Source organism: Triplophysa dalaica, chromosome 11, assembly GCF_015846415.1.
Source record: "Triplophysa dalaica isolate WHDGS20190420 chromosome 11, ASM1584641v1, whole genome shotgun sequence".
In the NCBI taxonomy this organism is placed as follows: Eukaryota; Metazoa; Chordata; class Actinopteri; order Cypriniformes; family Nemacheilidae; genus Triplophysa; species Triplophysa dalaica.
Genome location: NC_079552.1, coordinates 13788171 through 13808760, shown reverse-complemented (window position 1 = coordinate 13808760; position 20590 = coordinate 13788171). Strand labels below are relative to the sequence as shown.

Below are 20590 nucleotides of genomic sequence, written 5' to 3'. Positions count from 1 at the left end.
TCAAATGTTATAAAAAATTCTTCCTTTGTCTTTAATGTTTATTTATTTTTTCAATTTCTTTTCAACTCATCTCAAAAGGTTCCAGCAGTTTCGTGTCTCGCATCTTTCATTCTATCTTAATATAAATGTGTCAAAAAGCCCAGAAATGAATAATAATTGTCATTTATTTCCAATATCCTTTCAACACAAATCTTAACTGAGCTGAAAGAATGAAATCTCAGAGCGGCTGTGGGATTCGTACAGTAAGTGGTTTGAAATCTTGGAGTGTGGCGGTCAGCTCGGCAGCATGTGGGTGTTCTTACACAAATGCTCAGAGGGAGCGTCTGAATTACTAACTCGCTCTAATAACAAAACAACAGCATGGTAGTATTAACAGAGCCGAGAGCGGCGTCGCTTTGCGGAGCATCACTCCGTTTGCAATAATCTCCGACGAATGTCAGCATTCGCCGATTCGCTGTCTGTTGCTGACGTGCCTCTAGCAGCAATCTGGATGAGCATCTGTGGGTGCCTAGTCTAGCGTGATGTGCAGCCATGGATACCAGCTGCTGTAGTGCTTGTGTGCTCACGCTCCATCTCTGCATCTCTCTGGGAGACCATTACGATTTCTTGCATTGTGACATTATTTTCATGACAATTAAGTCATCCCCCCTCAAATTCTCATTACTGTAATTCATCTCAACGCTTAACTGTTGATCTTTTCAAGAGGAATTGTGTTTTAATTCTCATAAGTGGAACACAAGTTATTTTGGGTTTACTTTTGTTTTTAAAACAGCATAAATAAAAAATGAATTGAAATGATATACAATCATTTAGAAACCGTAAGCAACGCTGCTCCAGAAGAACTTCCAGTTTCGGTTGTTCACCACCACACAAACATTTGCACACAATTTATTTGAAAAGATTTTTTTATATACGTACGATTCAAATAAAGTCAACAAAACTGACAACGTGTCTACAAAGGACGGTACAATAAAACGCATTAGAACCCATTTAAACTACATTTTGTCCACACTGGATGCGGTGCGGTACGACGTGACAATCCCATTAGAACAAGCCGTGTGTCATATTATAATAATTTTATAATTGACATAAAATGATGTTAGAATAGGAAAGCTTCACTTAATACAAATCCATGTTTAAAGCACATACTTAAAACTATCATTTTTGGAAATTATTTTAAGGTGCAATATGACTTGATGCATATGATACGAGGCATGTTTTAGAATCTAAAAAGTTAAAGTTCAGTTTGAAATGTGTTTAACCCTTTTTTCAGAAGATGGACGTATGGGTTCTGCATATCCAGCTTAATATATATCTACAAACAATATACCTGTACTGTACATCCCACAAAGCTCTTTATGTCTGGGCCATGTGCATACAGTACACAGAGGACATTTTACCACGAACATACGAGAAACTGACCTGAACCTTGAGGTTCTTCATCTCTTCTGCGAGCTGCTGTCGCTCCTGCATGAGTTGGTTCTGTCTGGTAAGAAGCTGCAGAACCTGCTGAGAACTGGCTTGACTGTGCTGATCCAGCTGCTGCAGTCTGACACAAACACAAACATATCACCTCCGGATTAGCAGACAGTCATTAAGATAAAGTCATTATGAAATACGATAACAATGCAAGCGTAACACATGGGATGAATCCCAGTGTTGGAGGCCAGAACTATAGCAGACTACAGCGATCTGGCATACTGTACAGCATCCATCCAGCACTGAGATCCAGGCACCTGAATCGGCTCTTTAAAATGCTGAAGGTGCGCTTAACCGCACCACATGTCTGGATGTGTGCTGGTTTTACTCTTCTCCATCACATGATGAATGAATCAATACAGTGTGGTCAAACATCGCTCTCAAATAAAATTGTGTTGAGTAGTATTTCTGTCTGTATGTGGAAGCGTGGATGAAATGTATCGTAAGGCTGAATACATAAAGACAAAATTGTACCCCTCCCCAAAATCCTGTCTGTGGGTCTCAATCGTTTCACTTTTTCTCGCTCTCTCTTTTGTCTCCCTTACCCTCAACCCGTGTTTTTTTCTTTTCTCCTGGTCTGCCTGTTGTGATCTGGACAGGGCTGATCGCAGGGCTGTGGTGGGCATCCTGTCCCGTGCTAATGTCCTGCTGTGTAGGGAGCTGGCGCCACTGCTGCCGCCCACCTCCGGAGTCTGGCATTGCTTTAACACTGGCCCTAACCTCCTCCACACACAACTTAAGCTCCAAATGTTTTCCTCTACTACTGCACCCATGCAAACCTCCGAGCGAGTGTTTTTGCTTTCCTGCAGGTCTTTGGTGACCTATGATTCATCTGCTATTCTTGTTTACCAAAACGAGGATTAAAAATAAGAAACGGGAGATGTGAGAACATGGCCGTTATTTGTAAACCAGCTAGGGCTCTGTTAGTGTGCCATCTGCTTTTTAGACAAAGGGTTTGCTTTTCAAAAAGTTGTATTGTTTGAGACATTAGTAGAAATAAGTAAGATATTAGTGAAAACATTCTCGTTGTTATCATTAATATGTAGATAGATTCAAAAATGGATAAACTTTGTAGCACTGTGCAGGGCAAATACAAAACTTAATATATGAATTAAGGAATTAAAAAAAGAAATAAACTATGTTCCAAAGAAAAAACTTTACTAACTTTTAAATCGCAATACATATTATCGTTACAAAATATATATTATTATTATTTATTATAATATAATACATAAACAATTGATATAATTACACATAGGTGACTTTGGACCGCAAAACAACGCTTATGGGTCAATCTTTCGAAATTGAGATGTTTACATAATCTGAAAGCGGAATAAATAAGATTTCAATTGATGTATGAGTTGTTAGAATAGGACGATATCTGGCTTTAGTTTAAAACTCTGGAATTTGAAAGTGCAAAAAAATCGTAATATTGAGAAAATGCTGTTTGAAGTTGTTAATCGGGACAGTGTGGCAGGCCATCCACTCACAAAAATAAAGGTTGGATATATTTATCATAGGAAATTTACAAAATATCTTCATGGAATATGATCTTTACTTAATATCCTAATGATTTTTGGCATAAAAGAAAAATAGATCATTTTGACCCATACAATGTATTTTTGTCTTTTACTAAAAATGTTCCTGTGCTACTTAAGACTGGTTTTGTGATCCAGGGTCACATATCGTCGCTGTCCTCATAAACCATGTATGTATGTTCTGTATTTCAAGAAATATAAAAAAGTAGAAGGTACTGTGTTTTTTCTGATTAAATACTCTGATGTATTTTAATACAAGCACCTTTTAATACTTTTTATTGGTTAGGTATTTGCAAAACCCAGTGACAAACAGAGTGACTACTAATAACAATGATTTATGAAATAAATTACAAATCACAAAATTTGGAGATACAAGGTTTCAGAAGGACAACAGCGATGTAATATTATAATATTTTATTATCTTGATAACGTTAAATGACTGGGCTACTAGTGAACTGTTACATTATTTTCCAGCTTTAAACATTAAACAATGGACTTCTTCCAAATGACTTCAATTATGTTACTATAATTATTTTAGGATATATTTCTTCAACAAGATCAATATAAAACAAAGTTTTTACGGTTGAATCTAACTAAAAAAGTTCCTTTTACCAAAGAAACTAAAGTTTTGCAGTCGAGCTCACCGTGCAATTTCAAGCATCTTAAGGCACTTAAGACAGGTTGCGTAATTCCCTCACCTCACACACACACACACCATCTGTAGCACCTTTAAACCTCTGGAGACACACATGCTGCATTAACCTCTTACACAAGCACACCGCCAAACACCTCACAATCTCTCTTTTACACCGACTCTGATCCGAGGTTCAAATCAAGCCGTGCCGGCATCATAAACCATCCCAAAGAAAAAACCCAACAAAACTCCTGTAGTCATTTCTGAAGCTGGACTCGCGACGGGAGTCTGATTAAATTAGAAGGCTGTCCAGCAGCTAAGGCTGCAAATCCAATAACCTCCCTCCATTTACTGGCACGCAACTTAATTAGGTTTTTAATACAGCTTAGTGCATGGAGCTGGGCTGAGCTGGCCTGCTCTGACCACTGCTGCCTCTGCCCGCTATTCAGAGAGTTGGAGATGGGAGAGCCGAGCTTCCCTGCTGACCCTGGTGAAAGGACACCATCTGCTGGCTCTCAGGCTAACTGAAGCCAGAGTAACGCTGACACCCAACTGCTGATGTGACTGGGTAAGACGGGCTGGATATGCCACTTATGCATTTCTAAAAAATATAAAATCATTTATAGAAAAAGCAAAACTGAAGGATACAGTGGTCCTGACATACGAATATTTCCTCATTAGCTTTAGGGACCTGAATTTATTTTCTGTGTAATGGACAGATGTCTCTCGGTTTATAAAAGCAAACCCAAAAACATACTTACACTGATAGTTTAGCGAGATCATAAAAAGGCTTTTTCGTTTTTACGCTTCTAATTAAATGTAACATTTTTTATGCGAATTGTCAGCAGGTGACGGAGCGCTCTGTGAGTTTGTATAATAAACGGTAAGAGGGTGGAGGTGGCCTGCAGTGTTGCCACCTGTACAGCGAGTCTAGATGCCGATGGACTGGACTGTGGTTCTGCTGCTTGTGTGGCCTGCTGTGGCCTCGGGCTGTGTGCTTTTTGTGACTGATGTTCAGTGCTTAGCATCTGTTTAGTGCTGGCCAAATGAATTGGCAAGAGGCAGACACATTCAAAGCTCAGACAAATGAATCGAGAACGACTATTTTCATATTTCACTCTTTTGGATTAAAAACAAACAAAAAAGTCATGTTCACTCTTTTACAGAATGCTTAACATTTTGTAATATAGAGACATGCAACTATTACAAATTTGATAGGTGGTTATCGAAAAGACAAATGAATAAAGGCAAACATCTGATAACAGCAACAATAGCCGTTTGGTTCAGGCAGGTTTAGTTCCTTCAATGCACAAACAGGAAAAAATCTAAACAAATGGAATGACAAATCACTAAATCCACAGAATTTACGAGGCTCCGTCAGCAGCATGCTGCGGATAGTGCCGGGAAGGGCTACTCGAGGCTTGGAGGAGGGATAAGCAGTATAGAATATATGCAATCTGTCTTGGCTTGACTATTAACACAGAACTGCCAGAGGCAGAGAGGGGATGCATTCGCCCACTCCCCCCAACACCAGGACCAGAGACACTCTTACTGACCGCAGGCACTGCATCTCTCATATACATAACCTCATATTCTATTACCCAATACTTATTTAGTCTTTTCCATCTCTTTTATTTACAGATGTAATCTGTAATTTTATGCAAAGAAAACATTTTCTTATATATTTACTTTTAAATCATTTATTATATGTATGTGAAGATATATAGACTAATGCATTGTTCATGTATTATTATATTACAATATATTCAACAATGCAAAAGCGAATTGGCGATTTTATAAATTTTGGTTTTAATACATGAAGATATTTTTTATTTATTAAAAAAAAATATATATATATATATTTTGTGCATTCCAATTAATATCAATCAAACTGCAGTTGAGTTGTTTTTTATTTAAGCCATAGTAACTACCAAAGTACTGCTCACTAACACAATAAAAAAATGATAACATAATAAAAAAAAAATGTTGGAGTTATCTCATGTTGGAACCAAACTCTTCAAATTTATTGCATTATATTTTACATTATATTCCTATGTATTGTTGTTTAAAGAGGGATATTTGGGACACATGGTAAACTGGCACTTAAGGTAAAAACATCTAATGGAAAATTTACATATGAGATTTAATCTTTTACGCAAACATAAGGCCAAATATAATCTCAATTGTTTTTTAGGAACTACACAAACCTGTGGGTTTCAAATAAATAAATCACATTTTACAATAAATCCAGTCTTTGAAAACTAGTCTGATAATCCAATTCTGATATAATGAGCATCAAAGTTTGATTTCAGTCATCAATTTCCATATGATTTTCATATTTGACATGGTCTTCCAAAGTCAATATTAAAGACATCGCTGCTGTCCATCTGAACCCTGTCTCTCCATATTTAGTGATGTATAATTTAAATTATTGTTATTATCATTGTACCCTCTATGTTTGTCAATGGGTTTTGCGAATATCTGACCAATAAAAAGTATTAAAAACTGCTTGCCGACAACATAGAATTACAGTGTTAAAGTACAGTGTTTGTTTCCATTTCCTGAAAAACAGCAAATTTGGACATCTAAGGTTTTGGAAGGACAGCGAAAATATTAAGGTAAGATTTTCACTTATATACAGTATGAGGATTTTATGTGGAAAACAATAAATCACAAAAATTTACTTAAGTTGGGTTTACACAGTCTAGTGTACAAATAAAATAAGAATAAGAGATTTCACACAAATAAGAGAATTATCTTTTTCTTTTTAATTTATTGAACACCGGAGCAGGATGCACATGCAGCTGTAGTCCTGGACAGATGTTTGACAACAGAAACACATGATTTGACCCAAAATGGCTGCTATAGTTCTTCCCTATGAGCCAACAGTTAACTACACTGAAAACCTTCAAATGAGTCCACCTGACCAGAGCCAGATGGGTCGAACCAAAATTACAGCGTCCCTCTGCCAAAAGAGGCTCCAAAACACAATACTACACAATACTGTCATCATCAAATCAACACTAATACTTGACATTCCGTAAACCAGCACCTGCTCAACCTACACGTCAAACTTGCTAAAAAAATTGGCATTATCATAAGCGTTGTCTTCCTTAATGGGAACATAACCAAAATCAAGCTAACACTGCAACTGAGCATCTTTGCAAACACAACACAATGTTATGAACATTAAATTCAATTAACCTTCTTGAACTTCTTGAATAAACGGCACAAGACTCATTTGATCTTTGCTGTAGATATTTTTTTGTTCCCAAATTAACATAAAGTTTCCTTTTACTTCCCTGTACTCTCCGCTATAAAGACGCATTTTACAGTTTGCATGCCTTGGGATGCGCCCAGCACCCGCGTAAGCAGAGCGGTACAGCAATCGCTCCACAAGGCTCTGTCAGCAGGCCATGGAGCTGTTGCCCCCGGCAGCGTGGGCCAGCTGGCCGAGGAGGGGCAGAGGAAAAAGGGACATTAGGGTGGAGGGGCTCCCCGCTGCCCCCTAGCCGCAGATTCGTGAGTGGCACTACTGTGACGTACAGGTATATGGAGCACAGACTTAATAGCGCACGTCTAGCTTAAGTTATATTTACTGATCAATTTTAATCTTTATAATTTCAGATATTTATTTCTTAGTCACTGAGGTTTATATATAACGACTATAATGGGAAATAATCGACTTTTTACCCATGCGTCATTATTAATGCCAAAGTAATGCCAACTGTATTATTATGATATAAATCAACCCATTTTTATAACCTTTTATTCCACATCGACCGATTCAACAAAATGCAAAAACACACACACTAAAAAACATCTGACCCAGATAACCAGTGTTCAACAATCGAATGCTTAAGGAACATCAACCACATCACACACCCCACATGTACATCATCTTAACTCACTGCCAACATAATTTGCAAGTGAAAAGTTTCAAAAGCCTTCCTGCTTTCGGGAGAAGCAGCGTGCCTAATTTTCTCACAAACACACATACACTCTTAAACGGGTGTGTATAAGACGTCTATGGGGTGTGGAGGGGGGTGGGTAGTTTAGTTAGGAACCAGATGAAGCAGCCCTCGCCCGAGGCCCAGCCATCTCCCCGGCAGCAGCGCGGCTGTTCTCGGACATTTGTTCCATCTCCTCCAGCCTTTTCCGCAGCGCTCCAGCTACCGCTACACATGGCTCTCCATCCACGCGCCGCTGCCGTCTTCCTTTATGCCTCCATATGGGCGACAGAAGCCTGTGGATTTAGGCACACATCTGCGTATATGCTTCCACAGTCCTTTAAGGGAGCGGATCGGGTTTGTTGGTGACAGAAAGTGATAATTGCTAAAGACACTTATTGGCAGATGTATGTTTGTGGGAATGAGAGGAGATGATTGTGAGCTTGTGCGAGGAGGGTCTCAGAGCAGGCGAAAGTTTGGAAAAATAACAGATAATAGAAAATCATCGGATATGGAGCTAAATTGAGCATTTTTAGGCAGACAAAACTAGTGTATTTTTGTTAATACCTAACATCCACATCATTATTTAAATAAAAAAAAGTGCACATTTGAGTTTTATGTCATTGTAAAATACTTTTTTTTATTTTTTATTATTAATTAGAATAAAATAAAAATGTAATGACGCTTTTAAAAATGTATTCAAAAGTTGAACTATACATTATGTCAAGTATTTCAATATGACATAATACAGACATAAGATATTTTAAAAAATGTTAAAAGAAGGAATATAATGTAAAAATATTTAATGTGCATTTTTAATTTTTTCTATCTAGGAATTTCCCCAAATGATTTGTATACTCAGACACACATGCATTAGCTTGTTTCTGGGAAATTTCAGCACATATTCAGTCCATATACATGAAGGCACACGTCTGGGACAAATATCTTCTAATGCATGCTTGTAAGGTTATATATAGATAAAATAACCTTTGAAATAAAATTGTTTAGTATAAATCACTGTTGCTAATTCAGTGCACTACCCGATGGTCTAAATCCCAAATAAAATCTAATGAATTTGGGTATGAATTAAAAAACGTAACATTTAAAATCCAACAAAAATAATTAATTACTCTATAATAATATTTAAACATAAAAGCTTCAAACTCATTGCCATTGAAAGCACAACATCACACATTAAAAATCATGAAGTCATTCTAAAATAAAAAAAGATCAGAAGTCGTTCAAAAATATAAAAAACACACAAGGGCTGAATGCCAAGCTGCTTTTATGAAATATGATATGTCACTTCGATTACTACATTGTAGTAAATGGCTTTCAACACGCTAACACCAACCATCAAACCGTGCCATGAATAAATGCATTTCTGAAATAAATATAGAATTGATATGCATATGTATTATTGATGTTCTCTATAAAGCCGGTGCTATTACCCACAATAGTTGGCCAACATTCCGTCTCTTTCATATATCACTGGCCCTAATCTCCAGGCAGAAAATATGCGAACGCCACGTGGAAAATAAATAAATAACTTGTAGGAGTGAAACATTGTGTGCCGAAAACCCCTGTGTTGCTTGGCGTTGGCTCGAATGGTAAAAATAAATCAAGCTGATTTTCCAAATGTTTCATGCGTGCCACGCTGTTGCAGCTCTTCGCAGCACAGATTGCGCGCCCGATCAAGAATATCTGAGGTGGGGCCCCGGCTATTTGCATGTATGCCGAAGCCATTTGCACTAACTTATTAACACGTACACCTTAACCCACGGGCGGCAGGGTGAAGTGCCCTACCGAGCAGAGACACCCGGGGCACTGAACACGCGGGAGGCAGCAGACCTCCAACTATCTTACTCAGAGCCGAGTGCTGAAGTTTGGCTCCGGCACCTTCTGTCTTACATACCAACAGCAGGAGAAATGGGGTTAGCGTCGTAATAAACAAAGCATGTTGATTTTGAAAGCCAGAGAGAAACGTTTGCTTGTACGCAAAACTTTTACAAATTGATTTTTCTCTTTTTGCACAGCATATGGATAGTTTGGTCCCGCACACATTCCTTCATTAAAACTTTTTATAGATTTTTTACACAAATCATTTGATCAAACATAAACCCAAACACTTGTAAATCACAAGAAAGGCAGATCAAAATGGTATTTAATATGATCTTTCATGCTATATGTAATTCTATAATCATTTCTCACTCTTCCTATAGATTCTCTCGAAACGCTTCATCTCACCTCTGAGCTCGGTGTGTGAGCTCTTGTGAGAAATGTTGCGTAATTGAAAAGGTGCCGAACCATTTTAACAGCTCCAGTTATGTGAGGAAAGCTCACTTACATACCCACACTGAAGAACTATCTAAACACCACATCTTTTCATTACGGGGCAGTAACTTCTTTTGTGTTTCGCCTCTATTTCTCTGGTTTTGAGGAGGTGGCTGTTCACTAATATGTAAAGTTCTGCAGGAAACAGAAGGATGTTGTGCTCCCAGCAGAAGCTCGGTTCAGACTGGAGTTGCTGTGGATACACCCACACTCACTTACTCGCCCACATGCTGGCTCGGGCGGTGTGCCAGACGCCCCTCAACCCTACACTCAGTGGCCACATGTGCCCCTGCCTGAAACACGTACATACAGACTCTAACTCACACATCACTTAGACAGAAATATATGAAACATACTTCTATCTCCCTCTAGTTAATTATGGGCAAATTTAAAGGTTAGAACATTGCGGCCAATAAATCTAATTTGGCTTAGTGAATTAAAGAGTGACTGACTTAATTCTTCATACATTTGGTAGCTCCTGATACTCAATTCACACAAAATTTCAAGCTTGTTTTATTTATTATTTTGATATACTCATATCTTTACTCCTTAAAGTAGTCACATTACATTTATCTCGTGATGTATCTTAGTAACAATAGCAAGTGACTAAACACTTAAATGGATTTTTATACAAAATGAAATAAGGTTTTAATAAGACTTATAAGACATTGGTTACAAGAATATATCATTTATACTACTCTGTTCTTCCCCAATAAAAATACTATTGAAAAAAAAAAATATATATATATATCATTTAAGTTACCCCCCCCCGGAATAATGTTATGTTAATTATACATTATGTTGGCCTAAAGAAGTTTTTCATTCTTTTCTTGCCTAAGATACAGTAAAGACGTTTTTTTTAATCCTGTGATGAGATTCAATACAATACAGAAAACTGGATTAACGGTATGATAATATCACAATCATTTCAGCAAAATTATGAAAATGAAACAAAGTTTAAATTCATCCTTGACCACATTTAAGGTTTGATTCAAATTTCAGTCAGTATATTTAAAAAATATAGAATAAATAAAAACAAGACTGAAGAATTGGTCTAAAAAATGTATGTATTTATTAAACTAAACCTTAAGTGAGAACTATAGCAGTAAACATATTGCGATATATTGTGCCACATTATATTGATGCACCATTTTATTCATACCTGTGAACACCTCCGTTTTGACCCGTGAGTCCTTGTTTTTAAACCCCATTTCCTGCCACCCTCGCTTGAAACTCCCCTATTTCTGCTATTCCTCCCGTGAGTTTCCGCCCCCCCCCCCGGAAAGCGGTTATGAACAGACCACCAACAGAGACCGGAACTTGTTCATGAACAGCCCCTGCAACCCCCGGACATCAACTCCCCTCGCCCCAAACGCGATCGCGTACTCCCGGATTTTGTTCTCAAATGTTGACAGGAATGATTTTAAAGGAAATTGAAATTAGGTCATCATTTACTTACCTTCAAGTTGTTCCAAATGTGTATACATTTCTATTATAATAATGCTTATAACGAAACAGATCTCAACACTGATTGACTACCATAGTAGGAAAATGGACATTGAAGAATGTCCTACATTCTTCAAAATATCTTATTTTGTGTTCAACAGAATAAAGTTATTTTTCCTACTATGGTAGTCAGTGGGAGTTGAGATCTGTTTGCTGATAAGCATTATTCCAAATATCTTGAAAAAATATATTTGGATGTATACAGAAATGTATACAGATTTGGAACAACTCAAAGCTGAGTGAATGATGACAGAATTTTATTTTTGGGCGAAGTATAACTTTAATGACAAATTTTGTTTTGTGAATCAAATATGAAATCCATCATATCAATCCAAAAATAATCATCCTTGTTGCTTAACCTATAATGCAAATTGTGTGATACATTAAAGAAGCCTTAGCCTGAGCGCCTGTAGAAGCGAGAACTGCAGGTAAAAGCTGTGTGTGTGTGTGTGTGTCATGTACCTTTGTTTCATACGCTGATGCATTCTCCCGTGCTGCACGCACTGCTCCTCCATCTCCTCACAGCGACCTCGCAGTTTCTCTGTGCTTTCCTGCAGGTGTTCTCTCTCCAGGTACAACTGCTCTATCGCTGCTCTACACACACAAACACGTCATTTTACAATGCACATTCCCATACTGTAAAACGTATGTTTTTACTCTGATCTAATATTGCAATATTCACTACTTCCTGTTTGATCATTTATGGGAGTAAACTGAATACAGCAACTGAATAGACACAACCTGAAGAAAGAGTTGACATTACATATACGCATGTTCCAGATTATCCAAAGCAACTTGCGTTGCATCGTGTTACACTGTGTTACCTTGGGGGGGAATCGAGCCCACAAGCTTTTCACTACCAGCTGAGCTACAGGTAGCATGTTTGTATAGTAAAAGGTAGTGATGGAACGTCATCGATGTCAGATCTAATCTTGCATTGCTTGCATCAGCACCACCACCACTAACCAATGCGTCACAGTTCCGATTACAGTTTTATAAACTGTTAGGAAGAGAAGACTTAACAAGACTGCACACTCGTTGTAACCAAAACCACCTGATCATGCTGCCATCAGGTACATCCCTGCCAACTTTACTCTATTAGCACTGTAAACACCCGCTCTTCAAAGTTAAAGTGCCTACACAGAAGACACCAGCTCCAAAAAACACATCTCTGACTGAATGTGTAAACTTGTTTATAGTGTTCGCGTAAGTCGACAGCACATTTCACAATGGCCTGTTAACTGTTAAAAAACAACTAATTTCATCCAACGGCACAACTTACTAAGATGTGCATGAGGGCAACCTTCATGCGCATCATATGCAGAATGAACCCTGACGCCAGCGTGCTGCGTTCTCATCTGCCTATATGTTTAAAACGCAACACTGAACAGAAGGCCACACTGTCGCCGGAAATAAAACAACAGGACAGAGTGATCAGAGGAGGAAAACTAATCAGGTGTGTGCATGTGTATGCACAGTTTATCAAGATTTTAGGTTGACTTATAAATGAATATTTTGTTGCTGTAACCGAGGGTCTTTTTTTAGTCGGGCAATTTGAAGAGTTTGGCTCCAAAATGAGATTGAAAACTTTTCAAAAATCATGTTTTTTTTATTGTGCATTCCTGTTAACTGCATTTGGTTTGTTTTGATATAAGACATAATAACACAACTAACACAATAAAACACAATAAAACATAATAACATAATAAAAAACTTAATTGTTCAAATCTAATTTAGGAACCAAACTCTTAATTTTTAAATGATTATTATATTAACTGTGGTAAAATAAATGAATTTGATCAAATCTACAACACAATTTTTTATTGTGGTTAAAGCTGCATACACTTGTACTTTGAGTGTAATTTGTTAAAAAAAAACATGAAATTGACCAATAATCATGCAAATTGATTTGGAGTATCAAATTTGATACCATAAACCATTGGACATGGTTTAAATCACTGTAAGGACATAAGCAGGGTTTCATCTATTAATGCTTAAAATAATTTCAAGTACATCATGACGAACTGCATGACAAAACTGCACAGTGGTCACCCCTTGACACCCCTTCATTTCAACTACCCACACGCAAGCGTAAATCTGTCAACGCTTTCAGAAACACGCCATACAGTACGATCGCAATAACATTAAGGTCATTTGCAGCATCTATCTACTCACATGCCCTCTTGAGTTCTGCGTGCAGGCGGAAAGGGAGGGGAGGGTGGGCTGGGGGGGACGGAGAAGGCGAGCAGCAGTGGCCTGTACCTTCCCAAGCTGGGCCGACTGACCATGGCAGATTGCAAGCTGCGATGTGAGTAATGCGCTTTACACTGTTTTAACAGCTGACTACCCCAGAGGCCTGAGGTGAGAGGCACATGTGATAGGCAGAGAGCAAAGCTTGCGCACAGGACAGACTGTCGTGTGCCAAGGTACAGTGACAGATCCCTTACTGGGGCACAGACTGGAGCAGTATGGCACGGAAAGGATGCCACGCTCTGGATAACACAGCGCGAGCGTGCTGAATATCGGCCTCCGAGAAGATTCAGACTTCGCAAAGATTTAACAAGATCAAACAGTTGAGAAGAGGATGTCAGTGTGCAATCTGCATTTCAAACATTTTCACCCATCTCGGTACAAGGAAAAGCACAGATAAGCACTATGTATAGATTGATGGACTGGAAACGGATTTCCTAATGTTGTCGTTCAGTTTCGCATATGCTAGACAGAATAGTGATGACTGAAGAAACAGAACATACTGTGATCGGGACAGCCAGAGTTCCCACTTCTTTTGACCGATGAATTTCAATGACTTTCCAGTCATTGCTGATTACTCACAAGAAGCAAATTCTACATAACAGATTTCAGAGCAGAGCGCACGAAAATATAAAAATGCGATGTCCTTTATTTCTTGGAATTCATAGTTTTGATCCACAGACATCTTCCATGGCTGTGGATAACATGGACCACTTTAGCCGAGGGTTGGTGATGTATATGTGACCCAAACTCAATGTGACCCACTGAACTGTCTGATTTTGGGCCAAAATAAGGTTGGTTTTCACACAAACCAATGTTGGAAATAAGTTGGTTGTTGTAAAGATGGGGTTACCTGGTTACTTCAAAAATGTATTGATATCTCTTGCTAACACTTTCTTTGACAAGCGGATGCAGCAAGACCTTTTTTCTGGTTTAGTCATGCAACATTCGACATCTATCCTGGAATTTACTGGCCATCCATAGCTATAACTGTGAGGTATAGAAGATCTGAAAGGAGGAAAAGTGCTACATGCCTGCTGTCCTGGGTCAGTTCCTCCAGCTTCTCCCCGAGTATGTGACATTCCTCCTTCAGTTTCCCGATCAGGTTGTTTTGAGCACTGAGCAGATAATCGGTTTCTCTGGCTGTGGACAGATACAGCATCAACTCATGAACACAGCAATCTCACTGATACCATCTAAAATAGTGGTTCACAAACTGGGGAGGGGGGCACAGATTAGTTTTCATAGAATCAAACATCAGAAAAATAAGCTCACTTACCAAAGGAATTGATGTTCCAGAATTGTATAACCAAATATGTTTTTGGTTTAATTTAAATTGTAACTTTAGGATTTTTAGTCTTTATTTGGGAACCACTATTCTAAAATATATTTGTATAATACACAGTAATACATGAGATAATCCTACAGGACTCAAACCTATTAAAATGTGGAAATATGAATGCTTATCTAGCATCCCACACGATTACGTCCCAGTGCTTTAATGATAAAAATCTTTGGATCAAAACTTTTCCTATCAGTTTAGAGGACTTAAAACAAAAATAATGATACATGTAATTCTTAATTACTGTAAATATTCTATATGCATTCAGTATTCATAACAAAAGATATGAAGAGAAAGAGGGATGGGGCGAAAGAGAACCAATTAAAAGTAAGGCTATTATTCATTCAGTTTAGCATTCATCAAGTTCAAAATGTTAAAAAAGCTGTTAAAAAAGTTAACACAGAATCCAACTTTGAAACAATCTGGGCATGTGCAGGCCACAAAGAAAACAGAACACACAACCAGGATAAAAAACCGAGCTGGGCAGTGTTTAAAAAGTACTCTCCAGACATTTATGTCTATTAAACGACTAAACCAATCCGTTTAGAGTTAAACAGGGATGTGGAGGCAGGAAAAATAATTAGCTATTGACACTGACCATTATATGCTAAGAGACGAAAGTGGTGTGTGGTATTAAAGGACTAAATCCATAAGCCCAGAGAGTTTCATGCTGAGCTTCTGATGCCATTTCTCTTTAGACAACATGTGTGCCGTGCAGCAGCGCCAAAAAGAAGCCCTTTGTTTTTTCTGCGCTTTGTTCTGGCAATCAGCATGCCTCAAGTTTCTGGAAACACAGGTAAATAAACTAAACTCGCCCATCCAGATGGTGCAACAGATGTGAGAGCAGCACTCTGAAATCAGCAGACAGTGGGCAGCGCTGCCCGCCTCCCTCCCATTTTTAAACGCTAACTAATACGCAGCGCCGAAGCGCCGGAGTGCCGAGCATCTGCTCCCAGCGGCCAGCCAAAGGTTACAGGTGTTCCTGATGCCGTCCCGCACAGCGTGGCTCACGATCGAAGCTCACGGGTGAGGCGGTTGTTCTGGCAAGGGGCGACAAGCCGGCGGACACCCACCACTCCTCTCGTGCTGCGCTTCCATTTGCTGGAGCTTCTGTGTCAGCTCGCGTTCGCGCCGCTGTGCCTGGAAGGTCAGAGCGGCCATGTCCTCGCCACAGCAGCGCACTGCCGCCTCCTTCTCCTGCCTGCGGAGTGAGAGAGCGAGAGAGAAAAAAAAGAGAGATAGAGACACACGTGAACTGTGGATCCGATATCCAGATTGGATGCAAAACATGTAATTTTACTTTGCACAAAATGAGATATTACGTTTTATCTGGAAACCAGCAGCAGCAATATTAGCATTTCCTTATGGGCATTTTTCATAGTGAATCAATGCGTAATGGCATGAATAAAATGTATTCTAGTATTCTACTTGAGTAGTAACGATTCACTCAGCACACGATGCGTTTCACGATACTGATCTCACACAATACTGTTGTTTTTTTTAAAAAAGTCGAAACAAATTAAAAAAATTAACAACTGCCTTTTTTATTATTTCTCGAATGCTGCACATTTCTGAGTAAAATAAAAAAGTATTTGATGTCAAATAACAAAACTAAAATGCAATTTTAAAACAAATTCCAAATTCAAATAAAAATGCATAATACCAGTCTCTCTAATATAAACAAGACTTTGTCTGTGCTTTTCTTGGAGTTTTTTACATTTAAGAAATATCAGCAAAACCAAATTTTTTTCCAAGTTTGCAGCCCCAAACACAGCAGCCACTGCTGTTCAAAACAGGTATTGTCATTCATTTAACATCTAAACCGGCTTGAATCTTCCCATATTATAATTCCTTTTTAAACCGGCTCATGTTGAACTGTTACATCCCTATTGTAGAGTAAAATATTATGAGTATTCCACTGAAAAATAAATGGAATAAAAAATATCAAATGAAGACATTTTTACATGCGAGAAGTGACTTTCGTTCACTATGCGTTCATGTGCCCCAGTGTTCATCCCCTTTTGTTATGCACTAAAAATATATACTTTCTCTTAACAAAACACATTAAAGTATATACTATTAGAGCATGGTTGGTATTCCGCTACACTACCTATGAAAACAGGTGTAAAGTATCTGACCAATCAGCTTCCAGGACCACAACACTTTTGAATATACATATACACCGACTGACTTTATCGCACCTATTCACTCTATCATATTCACATTTCATGCTCGATTTAGTTTATTTATTGTCCCCTCATTTATTTGAGCTCTAAACCGCTTCTGTAACATTGAAACGCTTTACAGTTATTCTAACAGCTTTGTTGACTCTCAGAGAGACAAAAACATGGGACAGACTACACAGTGGATCCTGAGATGAAATATTTGACATTGAGAAGTTCAAACAAAGCAGCTCTGTGCTAAAGCACCTCAAAGGTGGAAACAAAAGCGAAATCAACGACACAAATCAATTCCAACACGACGGACTGGTCGAACAACATCATAAACAACGAAACTAGTGAACGCTACAAAAGCCACCACATAATGCGAGCCAAAAAAAGTAAAAGGACGAGGAAAAAAACACCCACAAAACTCAAGTCAAAGTGTGTTAATTAACAGTGAAGCCTGAAAACTTTTCTCGCACACTGGGTTTGGAATGTAGCTGGAGAAGTGACCGTCTCTGCAGGCCTGCTGTCGTCTGGAGTGTGAAGGCGCTCCGCCTGCGAGAGCTGCGCGCGCGAGTGCGAGCGGGGGGAGAGCGCGCGGCCCCCGCTGTGCTTGAACAGCGGCCTAAAACACCATCCACACCAGCGCTCAGCAGGGGCTCACAAAGGCCTCACAGCCAGCCATTTGTTACTGTGGCTTTCCAGGGGGCCCAGCCACTCGCTGGGGTGCGGGGGTGTGGATGGAGCGGAGGGGGGGGTCGGGTGTTTGTCGACCAATTAGCATGAGATAGACCGCCAGAAAGTTACGGAGAGCACTTTAGGGAAAAAGTTGGCTGAGCGAGAGGCCTTCGAGTGAGATACTGTGGACACCGACAGGAAGGAAACTTTGTGCATTTAAAAGCAAAGGATATTTGTTGAAGAAGTATGTGAGTCGCTGAGGAGTGGAGGTGGTGTTATATTCGATGAATTGGTAGTATTTTTACACATTCATGTCGCTAACATAATATTTGTCGAATGTATAGACTGATTCTAAGTTAAATGTATTTAATCAATGCCTAAGTGTTGTGTGTAATTTTTTGGAAGATGTATTGACAGAAATGTACTATAATGAAACTCAATAGGTGTTTAAAGACCATACATAATGAAGCGTTGTGTTTTTATTACCTTAGAATAACCGTAAATTTCTAACTACATACACCGCCTGTCTTATTGCATGGAATTCGGCATTTTGTGTCTACAGTATCCCTAAACTGACAAACTGAGCGCGTTTCGTAAATACGTTACCTCCTTCAGCAAAGAAGCGAAAATGAGACAACATGTTAGTTCTGTGTCTTCGAAAGGGAGGGGCTAGGGGTGGAGTGAGCCATTGGTTGCAATTCGCAACCTCACCACTAGATGTCGCTAAAGGACATACATTGGACCTTTAAAGTTAAATTACAACAGTGCTGCTCAGTTTAAAAACATTAAAGCGTTTGAGCCATAATGGAATTTCATGATAGCATTTTTAATCTACGAGTAAAACAATACTTCTAAAGAAACATTTTGGGTGGGGTCAGAGGAAATTAGATATTTCATGGCCTTCACATGTTAGCCATTTCATTTTATTGTTATATTGTTCTACTTCATCCATTTTGAGCTTATTCATGAACACTTATAAACCCAGAACAGGCAACTCTGACTCACCTCGAACCCTCTCCATCCACTCTAACAATCCCAGGTCAGGGTGTGTTTGCTCACTGCTGGTAAGGATGTGAGCGCAGCCTAATGTCCTCCAGTCAGGAGCCATAGCCGGGTTGGTCAGCCTGCCTGGTAGGGAGCAGCGTCGAGCCGCGGAAAGCGGTTTCCGTGGCTGGGTGCTGGTGGAGCGCAAGGGCCGAGGGCTGCCTAAGTGGGTACTATTCAAGCTGTTGCCCATTTGATTTGGACTACCACAGACCGTTCGAGCGCAGAGTTTGCAGCACCCTGCGGTGCTCCGTGATCCCACGCCAGAAATGACCAAATGCTACCGTTCCTAAAATGTGCGCAAATTGGAGTCAGCCGTTTGGATTCGTGAGCGCTCAACAGTACACAAGGATACTTGCCATCGTTTGTATGTTAATATATGTGCGAGGGAAAGTTTCACAAGTAGAAGCACAGGTTGCGTGGCGGGAGAGAAGGGAATTAGATGGGGGGGCGTTAATATGCCGTACTTTAGTTCTAAGATTGGTTTTCTCATACCATGACATGTGGGAAGCTATGATGTCTCGTACGCTTTTAGTGAGTAGAAAAAGGTGTAATTCAGTTGAAAATGTGTGAGAGAGCTGAATTTGAGGAAATGCAGTGAATGCACCAATACTTCTTTCATGTAAAAAATACCACATACCATTTACTATATTGAAAATATTGAGGAAAACTTCGCCAACGTGCTTATACAAGAAGAACACGCTCAAGCTCACTCCAAAGCTCAGATGTTTTGTGGCGCTCATTCAGCTTCACTTGGTCAGTGTCAATCTCACTGCTACTTCCTGTTTCACATTGATACGCACACGCTCGCCCCATCCCTCCAGGAGCAGAGCCCAACCTGAGCCGCCTCGACTCGTCCACCGCATTTACGCACCCTATATTGCCTCTACACCCAAACAGCATCTATTACCGTGCCTGTCAGCCACTCCGCTCGCCCCGTACCCCCCCCGCACACCCTCCGTTTATACCCCCCTCACTGCTCCCTCCCACCCTTTTTCCTTTAACTAAACTGGCTCTGGCTCCCTCCATCTGGTCCCCTTTCCTTCAGCAGCCCCGCACCTGTTCACACCTCCTCTCCTGTTGGACTGCATTGAACATTTCCTCCGATGCCAGGGCTATTCTGGCACCCGCAACCTCTCTGTCATTCAATCCATCTGTCAGAAGTGAACTTTGTTTACCGCCAGCTTCTGCTTTCTTCTTCAAGAAGCGCGAAACCCCCTCAAGGTCAGAGGCAAAACGAATTGCAGACGCCACCAATTTACAAACAACCCCCTCCCTTTCTAAAAGAAACCCCTATCAACAGACCAACTAATCACGATAATCATTTTTTTCTTATGTATCCTTAGAGACTCTGTTGTGGTTTCGAAACGCGCGCAGAGGAAGCCGAGATGTGTTCACATATGCCGTATGCATACCCACGTAATCTGACTGGGTCAAGAAATTGCAGACTTCAGATGTGTCTTTATAATAAGAGTTTTCTCGTGATAACAGAAATACAGTCAAATACTTCGTTTGCGAGTGTTAATGTAACGCTTTGCAGATTTTGCGAAAAGCAGCAATTAAAGGAACGGTTCAACCAAAAATTAAAAACCTGTCATCATTTCTTCACCGTTTGTGCCTCCAAGTCTGCAAGACTTTGCTGGAGACCTTTTTAACTTTTGTTCTACAAA

The 20590-nt window shown here is 39.5% G+C and overlaps 1 protein-coding gene across 1 annotated transcript in view; it reads right to left on the bottom strand.

The window, feature by feature from the left end:
• sdccag8 (SHH signaling and ciliogenesis regulator sdccag8) overlaps window positions 1–20590 on the bottom strand; it is a 40136-nt gene that overhangs the window by 2307 nt on the left and 17239 nt on the right. The window contains exons 14-17 of the mRNA XM_056760198.1: window positions 16107–16234; window positions 14726–14834; window positions 11904–12035; window positions 1423–1549 (exon numbers count right to left, since the gene is read on the bottom strand). Of these exons, the coding sequence (XP_056616176.1) occupies window positions 1423–1549; window positions 11904–12035; window positions 14726–14834; window positions 16107–16234 (496 nt within the window). The remainder of the gene's footprint in view (window positions 1–1422; window positions 1550–11903; window positions 12036–14725; window positions 14835–16106; window positions 16235–20590) is intronic.